General features: G+C 35.4%; 1 protein-coding gene across 1 annotated transcript in view; it reads left to right on the forward strand.

Annotated features, from left to right (window-relative positions):
- Window positions 1-3,293: 3,293 nt before the first annotated feature.
- Window positions 3,294-15,603, forward strand: part of MYPN (myopalladin) — a 53,430-nt gene continuing 41,120 nt past the window's right edge. Inside the window, 4 exon segments of the mRNA XM_011372181.1 lie at window positions 3,294-3,313; window positions 9,653-9,828; window positions 12,432-12,483; window positions 15,577-15,595. Of these exon segments, the coding sequence (XP_011370483.1) occupies window positions 3,294-3,313; window positions 9,653-9,828; window positions 12,432-12,483; window positions 15,577-15,595 (267 nt within the window).

The following is a 15,603-nucleotide window of genomic DNA, read 5'->3' on the forward strand; positions in this document are numbered from 1 at the left end:
TCTTAGTGATTTGTAAGACTTTAAAAAATATGATTAGGATTCTAATCATGTAACATGTGTGGTGAAAAATATCCTCTCCCAATTGGATTTATCTTTTTATATTCTCTAAGGTATCTTTTGATAATTAGCTACTCTTAATTTCAGTATCAAATTAATTAATTTTTCTTTTATACTTTTGGTTTTTATAGTTCATGTCTAGCTTAAAAATTTTTTCTTAATCTCAAAGTCATAAAGATATTTTTGTATATTGTCTTCTAAAAGTTTTATAATTTTTCCTTTCACATTTAAGCTTTTCGTACATCTAAAGTTGATTTTCATGTGTGGTGTAGGGCAGGGACCCCTTTTTAGGTTGGATAACCAGTTGTTCTAGTTTATTAAAAAGTACATCTTTTCCTCACTGATCTATAATGCCAACTTCATCCTAAATCAATATTCCACAAATATCTGAGTCTAGTTCTAGGCTCTCTGTTATTTTCCTTGGCTTATTTATCACATTACGATAGATTTTCATAGTTCTTGATTTCCGCTTTTTTCATTTCAAGGATTTAAGACTCTTCTTGACATTTTGCTCCGCAATGTAAATTTTAGAATCATCTTGTCAAATTCCAAAAATCTTTTAAAAATCTTTTCAGATTTTCAGAATTGCATTGAACTGGTAGATTGATTCAGGGAGAATTTGACATCTTTAAAATATTGAGGCCTTATAGTCAGATGTATTTCTCCATCTATTTAGCTGTTCTTTAATGTCTTTCAATAAAGATTTCTAATTTTTTCTTTAAATCTTATAAATCTTTAATTAGATTTATTCATAGGCACCTCATTTTTATGCTATTATAAACAGTTTTTTGAAAAATTACATTCTATATCGGTTACGTATAGAAATGCAATTAACTTTGTATATTGCTTTTCTAACAAACAACTTTGATACATTCATGAAGATTTATCTATAAATTTTGGGGGGGTTCTTCCTTTCTAATCCTATATATTATATTTCATTTTCTTGCCTTGAGCTGGCTAAGCCCTCTGGTACATGTTGAATAGAAATGGTGATACTGGATACTATGGTCTTGTTTATGATCTTAAAGGGAATGACTTCCATTAATTGCCAACATGTAGGATTTTGTTGTAAGTACCTTCTGTTTAGGAAGGTTAAGATTTTTTTAAAAATCATGAATGAACATTAAATTTTGTCAAACATATTTTCTGCATCTACAATTATTACATAATTTTTCTCCCTTTACTCTGTTAATGTGGTACAAATAATATTCATTTTATAATATTAAGCAAAACTTGAATTCTTGAGATAAAGTCAACACCATGAAAGAGGCTCCGGATTAAATAAATGGAATAATTTATTCTGAAAGATTAATGTAGCAAACAGAAGAAAGGGAGAAATATATTTTAAAATATATAACACTGTAAAGATTCAAGTAGATTGCATCAACAACAAAACTAGAACATTTAGTACGTTCATTTGCTCATTCATTCATTCAACAATAATTTATTCAGCACTCACTGTGCATCAGGAACTATTCCAGGCACTTGGGATTCATCAGTAAATAAAGCAAAATTTCCTGCCATATTTTGTTCTAGATGAGAAGGAAATAGACAATAAACAGTAAATTTAATAAAGAAGTAAATTATGTAATAATTTAGTTATAAGTACTATGAGAAAAAGAAAAAGTAAGAATTCTAGAAGGAAAAAATAAGTTTCTAGTCAGCCCTGCCCAAAGTATTCATTCCTTTAAATAATTATTTTAAGAATTATTCTCATGTTCACATTTATTCATCTTTTTGTTGTGTCTAAAATTGGCTATGTGGTAAGGAGTAGTCTTGGTGATTTTGTATTAGCCAACTGCTTATGTTTTTCTTAAGTTATCAAGAAGCTACCTCCTGGAAGAACTAACTTTTAATATAATTTAAAACATAAACAAATCCTTCCTACTTGTACCCCCACACTCCCATGAGTGGAATATAACCAATTAGATATGAAAATGTATTTGTTAATTGAGTAACAGTCAAACACCAAACAGTGTCACGAAATCCAATATATCTTTGAGTTCTGTTAGAAAATGTCAACTATTATCTTATTGTCCGATATACTCCAGTTGCCCTTTGTATATAGTCACTCTGATGCATGGAAAGAGCTGAAGATGTCAGTAATTAAATATTAGCTCTTTCAGGCCTTACTCTTCACTTAAGAGATCAGGCATTGTTAGACGAAGATGATTGTAGACAATCAAGGAAAGATCTTTTCTAGACCCCAAGCCTTCTTGAAAAATGAAAATGAAATAGACTTGAGGCTATTATAATCCTGATTTAAATTCACTCATTTAACATTTATGCAACAAACACTTTTTTAGAGCAGCTATGATGTATCATATCTGGCTAGGAGCCAGATAAACAAGTGGTAAACAAAACAAACATGATAATCTCTGCCCTGTGGTGTTTATTGTCCAGTGAGGGAAAGAGATAGTAAACAAATAAACCTACAAATAAATATATAGTTAGAAGTGATAAATAGGTTCTGTAAAGGAAATGAACATGGTATTAAGAGAGGGAACAATAAGAGGTGGGACAAGGACACTGCAAGGACTGGAGCAGGGCTAAAGAAAGGCTCTGAGTAATCATTCTTTTAATGAACATCATTACTGGTGAGTCAGAATAACACATTCAAATTACATTTCGAAGTTGTTAATGTGCTAAAACAATGAGTCATAATATTTATCTAAGCCATATTCTAGATAAAAAGGTAACCTAACGGCAGAATGGTAATATGCAACCCAAAAGTCCAGTTAAATCTAAAAATGTGTCTCTTCAGTGTCTTCATTCCTAGGTTAGGTAGCTAGACAAATTAGCAGATCTGGCAAGCTATCTATCCTTAGTGCATTAAAGGTGAGTTCTTTATCATCTGGATCTGCCCCATTTCCCCAGATCACTGACTCATTTCTGCTGAGCCATGAATCACTGCCATTCTGTAAGTGTCATGAGGATTTGGCATTCTAAAAACATGTAGCTGGGCCAGGGCATTTCTATGAAAGCATTCCCTAACATGGATAGACGTTTGAAGAGAGTACATTTTCTTTCTTACCCTCAAAAGGCTTTAGGGTAGCCGGGTAAATTTTAATACCTTTTGAGAAGGCATCCTGACCAGTGCATTTCTGAGTGGGTCACGGGTGTTAAAGTCAGAGTAACAGTTACTGATTGTTCTCTGGAGCTGGCTGAAGCCATCCTGGCCATCTGAGTAAGGACAAAAACCCTTCTGGTGGGGAATTTGGGTATTTGAATCATAGATGTTCCCACTCTCATTTTAGTAAGGAAGAAAAACGTTATCTAGAGAAATGAGATAACTTTGTAATGTTTATTTTACATAAGGGAAAGTACTTATTTGTTTTGAAATCGTTACATATATTTGTTTTATCAAATTAATACAGATACATTGCATTAAAAATCAAATAGTATTAAAAAATGGAGCACTTTCTTATTTTTTGCAGTTTCCTATTTATTTACCTATAGATTTCTAAAAATTATGCCAACGGTTCTCAAACTTTTTTTTTTTCAAGACCACCTTACAATCTTAAAAGTTATTAAGGCCCAAAAGAGGTTTTGTCTATGTGAGTTATATCTATAACTATCATATTAGATTAAGAGTAGATTAATTAAAACTGAGAAAGTTTCAAATAGTTATTTACTTATTCATTTTTAAATAACAATAATAAACATGCTAACAAATAACTTTATGAAAAATAACTGTATTTTCAAAAAAATTTAGAGAAGAGTGGCATTGTTTTACATTTTTTGCAAATCTCTTTAATGTCTGGCTTAATAGAAGACAGCTGGAATTTCATATTTACTTCTGCATTCAGTTTGTTGCAATATGTTGTTTGAGTTGAAGTAAATTTTAAAAATCCAGCTTTAAAAAAAATCCAGCCTTAGATAGATATATAGTTGGAAACAGGAGGAATACTTTAATAACCTTTTCAGATAATGTGGCTATTCTTTTTAACACTACATCAAAATTTAAGTAGCTGTAGTTTCTTAAAGGCTAGTTGCAATGTGAAACCTGAAACCATACCCATGAAATTTTATACCCTGCTATACTAAAACTCTTTGTTTGTCTTAAACTTTGAATAGATAATATCACCCATTGGTGATTTAAGAAATGAGTAATGCAGATCTTCCAAATGTTGACAAATTATTATATGACATTTTTTTTTAAATCACATTTGTTAATATCATCACTGATTTCGTCAAAAACTCTTTAAGTATTGAGAAGCTCTAAACTTACTGTGGGAGATACAGGTTTTCCAAAGCTCTAATTTTTCCTTTAAAACTCAAATTTTTTTATTGGCAACAAATGTTTTCAGCTTTTTAAATTTGAACTGACAGGTTTATTTCCTTTGTTTTTGAGACAATGACTGCCGAATACCAAAGTCTAAATAACCATAATTTGTCAGTTGCTCTTTCAAGTTAAAATACTCTTTCATGCATTAAGTGCCTAATTCAACGAAAAAAAAAAAAAGTCATACACGTGCCCTTCCATAGCCATCAAAAATGCTTTGTGCTACTTCCCATTTCACCACCCAGAATGTAAAAAAGATGTGGACTCAAGAGTGATATTTAATAAAAGTAATAATTTTTACTGCTTCATTGGTGATTCTTAAAGTAAAACTAAATTTTTAAAAACTGAGAATGTGGTAGTGAAGAACACAATGACTGCTAGTTAATTTTGACAGTACCTTAATCTGTGCTGCTAAATCACCTGCAGTTTTTACCCACTGTGCTTTTGCACCATCAGTGTATATGTCAACACAGTGAAAAGGCAAATAATATCTTAGTATTATATGAAAATAGTTTTGTCTTCACAGAAAGTGAACTATACTTTGAGAATCACTGTAATATGCTTAGTCCACTACTGCTTGCTATGCTGTTAGCTATTTTCAATTGACTTCCTGTTCCAGAAGATGTAGATTTAGCATGCCTTTACTAAACCAGCATCTCTTTGTTCCTTCCATCATTGCCTCAATATAATCATAGCACACTGTTGTTTAAAAAATTCTTTAATGTTTATCTTTTTGTTACTATGTACGTATTATTCACTGCTAAGTCCAGTAGGCTAAAATGAATGTTTCCTTGCTTGTACAACTTTTTATTTTGACCTGGAGTTGATTACTCTCTTGTTTTTTTATGTGCTTGTTTCTGTGGTCACATCAAGATTTGTCTCAATTATATAATATATTTGTAAAACATCTCCTAAATATTCTGTTCCATGCAGTTAAGTCATCAGGCCTATTTGTTTTTCCCTAGATAAATCCTTCCTGAAGTCCTTCTTATTCTTGCTCCAATATGGAGTATCTGCTCACACAGCCAACAGCTCAGCTGCTATTCTGGGGCATGCTGTAACTGCTCAGAAGAGAGGATGTGACCTACTCTAGGGACCTAAATGCTCATTTTCCAAACTTGAAATCAGTTACCCTGTTTTAAGTTCCATGTCTCCTGCATGTTAGTGTGTTTCCACATCCCCGAACTCATATCTCCAAATCCTGAAACTTGCTGGGGTTCTGATGTGCAAATTGGCTTCTTTCATTGACATCCCCAAAAGGCACTTAGTTTTCAGATTTTTCAACTCTCCTGGCTCTTCAGTCTGCTTTCTAGCTTCTAAAAGTTTTTGAGGTCTCAGTTCTGCTGTCATCTTCCTTCCCATTCTTTTGGTCTTTGTGTTCTTATGCCTTTTTAAAATTCCTTCATTCTCATTCTAGGGGCATTTTAGGAGGGCAGTAAAAATAAACACATGTGCTCAATATGTCACGTTTGACTGGATACTCACTATTTGTATTTAGAACTACACATGCTCTAAGAGTTTGTTCATACAAGCTTCTTGGGGTCTTGTTGAGATTTATGCTTTGGGAAATATGTAAACCCATTTCAGCAGCTGCATGTACTGCAGCTGCCACAGATCAAAAGCTGGCATACGATTTGATGAAGCAAATAACAAAGTACTTACAAAATATCAACTATTAATTCTTCCCATCATTTGGTCTTTCACCAAATCCAACACATATTTTCTAAGTATCTACCACATGCCAGGGCACTATTGTAGGTACTGGGGTTATATTGGTGAAAAAGACTGATAAGTTTTTCTGATTAACTTGACAATGCATGGAAAGAACAAACAGTAACAAAGTAAATAGGTATATGAGATAATTTCAGATGATAAGTGCTGTGAAGATAACAAAAAGGGTAATATGATAGAGTACCCGAGGATTGGGAGTTGGGAGGCTATGTTAGGAAAAGGGTCGGAGAAGACCTCTCTGAGGAGGTGATGTCTGAACTGAGGTCTGACTGATGAGAAGGATCTATCCTGGTAAAATTCCAGGGGAAGAAGATTTCAGGAAGTACAAAAATGCTAACATGGAGAATAGCTTAATGCGTTCACAGAAAGAAAAAGACTAACGTGATTAGAACTTGGTAAAGGGAGAATGGTAGGAGAAGGGACCCAGAAGTCAGGGCCAGATAGGCAGATTTGGATGTTTTCCTAAATAGCGGTGGTCATTGAAACTAGGGATGAGATAAGACGGCCAAAAGAATGTGGATGCTGCAAGAACATATAAGGTACTGCCCCTACCTTCGAAGAATTTACAATCTAGTGAAATTGGTAAGACAAGACAAATTCCCAAAATAGTAAAAAAAGACGATGTATAATCAATCTTTGCTTGACATAGTACAAGTTGTTAAAAATTGAAGTTAGAAAAAGTAACAATCATTGAACTAATGGTAAAGATATTTTGTGTAGGAGGTGATATCTGAACCAAACTGATTGTAAGTTATATTTGTAGTAGCTTAAAGGCAGAGGAAGAGAATCTCAGGTAGAGAGAAAAGCATGAACAGACTTGAATATAGAGGTGAATATGACATATTTATGGAACAGTAAGGAAAAGCTGGACTGTTTGTTGCGTAGTAGTTGAATAGACGAGCTTTCTTAAATATGCTTTAGAATCCTGCTTTAAAAATGGTAGGTGGGGGGATTAAAGCACTGAGTGGTTAGATCTGAAATTCCGATAAAGACCAGCAATTGCCAGGACTCCTTAATTTTTGGCATTGAATGGTGGTAACACCTCCCTATCTAATTACTTTTTTTTACGATGTTAATTAATAATTATTATTTCCAAAAAAAATGAAAGCAATATAAAAAGGAATACACTGAGATATCTTATTCTTATCATGTCTTCATCCATTTTGTTTCCGCTCACCTCCAATCAAGTAGTCATTTTTGATCTTCATTTCATTCTTTTCTGTTTTCTTTATGCAGATGCAAACAACATCAATATATCTTATTTCTCGCCCTCTGCATTAGTTTCCTAGGGCCACTAGAACAAAGAACCACAACTTAGTTGGCTTAAACCATTTTCCCTTTGCCCTGAGAATATTCTCCAGTGGTGCTTGCGGCTGCAGCATTTACCCTGAGATAACTTGGGGATTACAGTCCTAATCTTACCCCCAAAGTTTGCCATGAAATATCTTGCTTTTATTATTATTTTCGCATTGCTCTAGCCCATCGATAGTCTTTGGAAACAAATGACATCACTCTATTTATAGCAGCAGTTCCCAACCTTTTTGGCACCAGAGACCCAAGCTCCTATGAGAATCTAATGCCTGATGATCTGAAGTGGAGCTGAGGTGGTGATGCTAGCACTGGGGAGCAGCTGCAAATACACGTGAAGCTTGTCTTGCTGGCCCACTGCTCAACTCCTGCTGTGCGCCCGATACTGGTCTGCAATGGGCGTTGGGGACCCCTGATTTATAGCATTCTGTTTTTAGTAGTGGTATTTCCATTTACAGAATATAGTAATTATTGACCACCAAAAATGTCAAATACTAGAAAGCGTAGCATTCCTACGCATGACGTTAACATCATTCTCGATCAGTTAGCTGAAGAGTCATTCGATGAAACCGACTTATGTATATACATTTCTGTTACATTAGGATTAGAGACAAGTTTCGTTTAGAAATAACTCCAAAAACAGTTTTATTTTTTACATTGAAAATTAAATTAACACTGGTGCTAAGCTGCATTTTTTTTTTTCTAAACTGGAAATAGGTTAAGCAACAGAAATGTACTGTCTCACAGTTCTAAAGGTTAGAAGTCTGAAATCTAAGTATCACCGGGCAATGCTCCCTCTGAGACTCTGGGTAGACTCTTTCTTTGCCTCTTCTAGCTTCTGATGGTGGCTGTCAATCTTCGGCGTTCTTTGTCTTGCAGCTACTTCACTCCAATCTCTGCCTCTGTCATCTCATGTCATTTTCCCTGTGTGTCTCTGTTGCTACATGGGCTTTTCCCCTTTTTAAGGAAGCCCCACTCATATTGGATTAGGGTCTACCCAAATAACTTCAGTATGATTTGATTATATCTGCAAAGATCCTATTTCCAAATAAGGTTGTGTTCCCAAGCACTGGAGGTTAGGATATCAACATATCCTTTGCAGGGAGATAATTCAAACCATAACAACCCACACTTTTTATACAAAAGCTAATGCTCTATATGTACTATTCTATACCTTACTGTTAAAATTTTAACTATAGATTTTGAGGTTTTTTCCATATCAGTACATAATGATCTTTCTCGTTCTCTTTTTAGAGTTGTATAGTGTCTCATTATAAGGCTATACCATAGTTTATTTCATCAGTCCCCTAGTGATTTGGTTGTTTCCAATGTTTTGTTATTTAAATGAGTAACATGTACATTCATCATTTTGCATATATGCAAGTGCATCTATATGATAGATTCCCACAAGTAGGATTGTTGGGTCAAAGGATAAATGCAACTGTAATTTTGGCAGATGTTGCCATATTCCTTTCACAGGGTTGTACCATTTTACATTTCCTACTAGCAGTGTATGGGAGTAGTCAAAGTTTTACACTTTTGCCAATCTGTTACACGAAGACTGGTATTTCCCTGTAGTTTTAGTGTCTTTTTCTCTCATTATGTACCTCTACATTTTAAACATTATTTTATGTATTATTCTATGCAAACTTTGGGCCAAAAAAACTGTTAAACTAAAAATTTCTAACTTCAAGTATATAGAATTAAAATAAAATACCACGACCTATATAAATATACTTAAGTTGTTTGTCAGGGGTGGGCCACTCTCAGAAGAATGTGACCCACTCTCCTTACTTTGATGACTCAAGTAACTAACAAAATAACTTTTCTTCAGCTAGGTCAGCTGCAATTTTGTAGTAGGAAATGTGTGCACTCAGCTTCATGGACCTTTAATATCCCTTAGATTCCACTCCAAATTATCTAAAGTAGTACTTACTTCATGCATACTATAGAAAGCTATAAGCCTTTTTAGGAGAAACCTAGTTCCACTCAAAGACCCTGCTCTTCATGGTTGGCTGTATTTGCTTTCCCATCCATCTTTTCTCAATTGTGTTATTCTTAATAGAAGCCACTTTTCAATTTCCTAAGTAATGTATCAATGGGATTTAAATACCGCCAGCTCTTCTCATCGTTATAATCAGATTATACCATAATAGGGAATTGTTTAATTTTCTGACTAAGTTTGTCTGTTTTCTTCTTAGGGAACATCTGGAGCCATCTATGTTATTAATTCTCACACTTCAGTTATGTCTCATATTCTTTTCCTCACAGGTGGTATTGCGAAGGCAAGGAGCTTGAAAATTCCCCAGACATTCATATTGTCCAGGCTGGAAATCTGCACTCACTGACCATTGCTGAAGCCTTTGAAGAGGACACAGGACGCTATTCTTGCTTTGCTTCTAACATCTATGGGACAGACTCAACTTCTGCTGAGATTTATATAGAAGGTAAAGCAAAATATTTTGAAGCATGGCACTTACTAGTAAGACATATAGTTATAATAAATAAATATTTATTGAGGACCTACTCGACCACACACTCTTCTAGAGAGAATAACAGCAGTGAACCAAATAGACAAAAATCGCTAAGTTCATGAACAGATGGAATTTATATTGTAAAGGAGGAACAGGAAATAAATAAGATAAATAAAATATAACATAACATGATAGGTATATGAAATGGTTCTGATCACCAGTTCCAACATGTGTGTGTTGGGTGTGGGAGGTTTCCCACATCAACAAGCAAATCTCCATGACATCAGTTGGGTGTCCTACAACTTAACTCAATTCTGACATCATCTACCTGGAGACAGTGTCAGATCCAATAGTTTAAGAGTCAGTCTTTCAAGAGTGCTCCCATCCCACTTCAGATGCCAAACACAAGTAGTAGGTTCCAGGTTACCTACGATTTTTGCCTGATTCAATTAATTTGCTAGAGTGGCTCCTAACTTATTAAAAGATATGATAAAGGATACAGATGAACAACTAGATGAAGAAATTCATAGGGCAAGGTCTTGGAGGGTCCTGAGAACAGGAGCTCTGTCCCTGTGGATTTGGGGTGTGTTACCCTTCCAGTGTGGATGTGTTAACCAGTGCAGAAGCTCTCTGAACCCCTGTAGTATTGGGATTTTAAGAAGGCTTCTTCATGCAAGCATGATAAATTATTAACTCTATTTCCTGCCCCTTTTCCCTCTCTGAAGGATGGGGATGGTGGGGCTGAAAATTCCAAGCTTCTAATTTGGCTTGATCTTTCTGGTGATGGACCCGCACCCAGGAACCATAGGGGAGCCCACTCAGAGTTACTTCATTAGAATAAAATATGCTTCTGATGCATTTATCACTTAGAAATCTATAAGAGTTTTAGGAGCCCTATGTCAGGGATGGGTCAAAGTTAAATTAAAATAAGAGATATTCTTAAGTGCTCATCACTTAGGAAAATATAAGGATTTTAGGGGCTCTGTGCCAGGAACCAGGGGCAGTGGCCAATATATATTTTTTCTGTTATCTCACAGTATATATAAGCACTATTGAGGAAATAGAGATAGGAAATATGTATATGTATATGTGTATGTGTGTGTGTGCGTGCGTGCATGCGTGCGTGTGTGTAGTGTGTGTGTATGAAGGCTGCAAATCTAGACAGGGTGATCTGGGAAGACCTCACTAACTAGGTGACATGTAAGTGAAAATCTGGAGGAAGTGAAGGAGTGAGCCACAAGGGTATTCAAGAGAAGAACACTCTATGCAGAGAAATCAGCAAATACAGTGGCCCTGAGTTGGGAGGGTGCCTGTCTTAAGATACAGAGATGAGCCAATGTGGCCAGGGTGGAGCGAACAAAGAAGAAAGGATCAGTGAAGTCAGAAGTTCGACACTAGCTCATGGTGGGAGAAGGCAGGCAAGCAGATCATGAGGTCTTTGTAGGTCACTACGAGATTCTTATAGATCATTGCAAGGACTTTGGCTTTTACTCTGAGGAAGATGGGAAGCTATGGGGTATTCTGAACAGAGATGTGACATGATCTGACAGCTTTTAAAAGGGTCACTCTGATTCCTGGGTGAGAAGATACTGCAGGGATTCAAGGGTAGAAGCAGGGAGACGGTTTGGGAGCCTTGGAAAAGCATTTCCATCAGCACCAAATTGATAGGACTAATTTTATATAATAAATCAATTTATGTTCTTTAAATATCTATGATAAATTTTTGCTTCTCTTTATCTCATTCCCTGGCTTTTTTCTGGGAATCATTCTTTAGCACTTTGATCAATTATAATACCTCGTGTATGCCTTGATTTCAACACTTAAATATTGTATAATGGTATAAATGACCATTTACCAACTAGATTTGTAAGTGTGGTACTGTCTCATTCTTCTTTGTGTCTCCATTTATCAAATAGATGCACGAATAATGACAATGATAATGAATAACTTGTGAACAGAAATGTGTTGTACGTTTTCATTCTCAAATTTTTGGAGTACAATAAATACCTCCAAATTTAGCTGTTGTAGCTTCCTGGAATTTACTGTCTTGAGAAGTAAATCCGGGATCTAAGGTCTGTTAACAGTGCTGAGATTGGATTGCTGATTTTTAAAATTTGTGGCAACAGAACTTCAAACACCCCCACTCCTAAGATAAAGTGTCACTCGTTAATATTAGGACTGGACGGAAGAACATCCACCTACACTTACAATGTTTGGAATCCAATGTAATCCCTTCTTTTATTTAATCTGTGTAGGACAAAAGCAAGAGGATTTATGGACACCACAGAATGTCTACAAAGGCTGTTAGTCCAAAGGCATCAGCAGGTGTTTTATATGCAAGAACATTTGGAATTTGGAGGAATTAATTTGAACTCAACTACTAACTAGCCATGTGACCCTGAGCAAGTTCTTTAAGTAGTTAGGATCTATTTCCTCATTCGTAAAAGTAGATGATACTGTAGGGAATCACTGAGTTCATTTCTAGGTCTTAACTTCTATAGGTCTTCCAATGCCTAGGAATCAGTTTAAGAAATTATCATCTTAAAATTTTCATGTCTTGTTTTTATTTTTTTCAGGGGTTTCTTCTTCTGACTCAGAAGGGGACCCTAACAAAGAAGAGATGAATAGGTAATTCTAATTTTCTATCTTATAGTCTTAGCTTCTCATTGGTTAGTAGAACTGAAAGAGGGTGGCTTCAGGGTATGACCTCAAAAACAAAAAGTTTGGTCATTTAGAGAAAGCTATACTTCCTTTGCTTAAGTCTTACCCAGCAGATTAATTTTAATATTCTCAATATTTTAAAAATTAGTTATCACCTCTGAAATAGCATCATATCTACAGAGTAAAAAACAACCTAATGTTTCAAAAAAAATTCACGTTTTCTGACTAAATAATAGTACTCATAAGAACTGTGTGATCCTAAATTATATATATAAGTGATCTAGGCCAGTCATCATTTTTTTACTAAACAGCTATGCTGATTACTGAACAAAATTACATCCATCTATTCATTACTTTCCATAACCATTGACTAAGCATCTGCTCTACACCAGACACTTCTCTAGATGCAGTGGATACTAAGAAAAATCAAATGCTTCATGCCTTCCAGAGCCTCACAGTCTAGTAGAGGGAAATATATAGCAAATACAGCAAGAGATGTATACCAAGCACATAGACAGTAAGTGTAATAAAGTATAATAGACTATGATATAATTATGTGTAGGGTGAGGACTTAGCACAGAGGACTTTTTATTGTTGAGGACAGAAAGAGAGCTTAGGGAAGTTGTGACAGAGTTTGTGACCTTGAGCTGGGTCTTTAAAGAACAGTAGGTGAACACTCCCCAACAAGAGAGGAAAGGGCATTTCAGGCAGAGGAGGCTGTGGACAGAAGGCATGGGGATTGGAAATAGACACAATAGCCATTCATTGAGACTCCTGAAACAAGCAGCAGTATTTGGAAGACTGGTTAAAGAGTTAACTGTGTTTGTGTATTGTGTCCTCCCCTACAGAGGGTAATTACTCCTTAAGGACAAAAATCATGTCTTATTCTTCAAAATTCTTTGTGTATGCCTACCTTGGAATCATAATTTGCTTTTAGTTTTGTGCAGATATGAAAATTCATAACCAGAGTAAATGATTTCTCCCTTTAACTCTCTTCTTTATCATTCTCATGGCTTCAGTTCAATTCCTCCTCCATTCTGCCTCTTTATGGCAGTTACCTCCTTACAGGTGCTTCAGGCTTTTCTCTCTTTTACAGTCTCCAAATACCATGAGTTATTCTCTAAAAAATAATTCTGATCTTATCATTTTCCTGACTTAAAAATTTTATTATCTATGGGAAAATAAAAATCAAACACAATGTAAACAACAACATTTTTTTTAAATCTTAATATGGTATGCAAAGCCCTATTCAGCAGAGCATCAGCCAGGCTTTCCTGGCCCCTCCTCCTCCATCCCCCCACCTTGGGCTGTCTACACTGCTGTCATGTCACTCAGACAATTTATGGTTCATTTCATCCCTTTGCTCATGCTGTTCACTTTGCTAGGAATGCCCTATCACCTTCTCCACCTGGCAAACTCCTATTTATCCTTCAAAGTCTAGTCCAGTTCTGTAATAAACGCCCCCTCCAATGCACATTTATCACTCCTCCCTCAAGGCTCTCATAACATAGGTTACAGATTTAATGGGTATGAATTTTAATATACACACTTAAATAAGCAAGAAATATCTCATTTGTTTATTTTCTTTAAATCTAGTTGTAGTGGTTAGGATTTAGCTTCAATTGTGTATAATAGAGACCCACAATAACAATGACTTAAATAAGACAAATATTTATCTCTCATTTACATAAAAATACAGGTTTGGCTGATAAAACCACTCCACATTCTACTGAGTTCCAGTCTGCTTCCAGCTTTCTGCTTCATCTCATTCTAAGATGTGGTTTCATTTTCTTAGTTTAAAACTGGAAGAAATAAAGGACATGCCTTGCACCCCTTTTAAAATCATTTCTCTTAGATCACATACATTGCTATTCCTCATATCTCATGACCATAAAGAAGTCACAAGGCCACACCTATCTTCAATGAAGGTTGGGAAATGCAGCCTTTACTTAGAGTAGCCATGTGAAGAAATCGGGTATTCTATTATTGTAGAAGAAGAAAATGGATACTTTGGGGACACTGATAGCTTCTGTATCACTACATAATTCTACTTCTGAGACCCCATCTTGTCTGGTTGGGAAAAAATTCAACCATTTATTATTGTGTGTCCCTTTTTCCCCTCCACACAATGTTGTGCAAAGATTCCTAGGACACAGATATAGATACAGATAGTGTTTGATATTACACACTGCTCTAAGCATCTTACATGAATTACCTTATTTAACTCTCACAAAAATCCTATGAGGTAAAAATTATTTCTCTCTTTTAGAGATGAGGACGCTAAGGCAGACAGAGGTAATATCTAAACAAAAGAGAAGCCCTTCATGTCATTGGTCATCCATCGCCCCAGGTTGTTGGGGAGAGACTCATGTCCCAGACCTCAAGGTTACTTGAAGTCTAGTGCTTTGTTGCTTCCTGATATGCTTGGGTACTGATCTCTTTAGCAAGAATGAGACCCCTTTAACCAGAGGGATTATCATCCCTTCTGAACTCGGGTTCTCCCTTTTGTCAGGTTCTCTCTCTTCTCCACAACAAAACTAAAATAATCTCCTCTCTGCAGAATTTTCAAAAATACTTCTTGGTTCTCTTGACCTTCAAATAATCTCTTTAATTTGTGTAAACTTAAATAACTCATGGACTCAGGCTATTCCTGCTTTCTACCATGCCAAAATTTCAGAAGCAAAGATTTACAGAACCTGACCTTTTATTTAAATGGGAAGGGGGTGGAAAATACAGAGGGCAACAACAAAACAAATCTCGAAAAATTATCTTCTGCACGCGCTCTGTCATAGCACTTGTCTTGAATTATGGTTGGGGATATGCTTAAGTTCCTGGCTCCGCTGAAAGCAACTAACTCAAGACCAAGATTGGTGTCTTAGCATCTTCCTGTTTACACTTAACACAGTGTTTAGCAAAGAAGCTCTCAGTAAACATTTGTGGAATATCGTTGACTAGAGATTTTTATTACATTTACTTGTAAGCGGAGATAACATTACTAGCTTTGCTGAACTTTCGCAATGATAGACCTGTTTTATAATCTATATTTTAATCATTTCTCAGAATCCAGAAGACAGATGAGGTATCATC

The sequence above is a fragment of the Pteropus vampyrus genome, unplaced genomic scaffold (genome assembly GCF_000151845.1).
Source record: "Pteropus vampyrus isolate Shadow unplaced genomic scaffold, Pvam_2.0 Scaffold202, whole genome shotgun sequence".
Taxonomy (NCBI): Eukaryota; Metazoa; Chordata; class Mammalia; order Chiroptera; family Pteropodidae; genus Pteropus; species Pteropus vampyrus.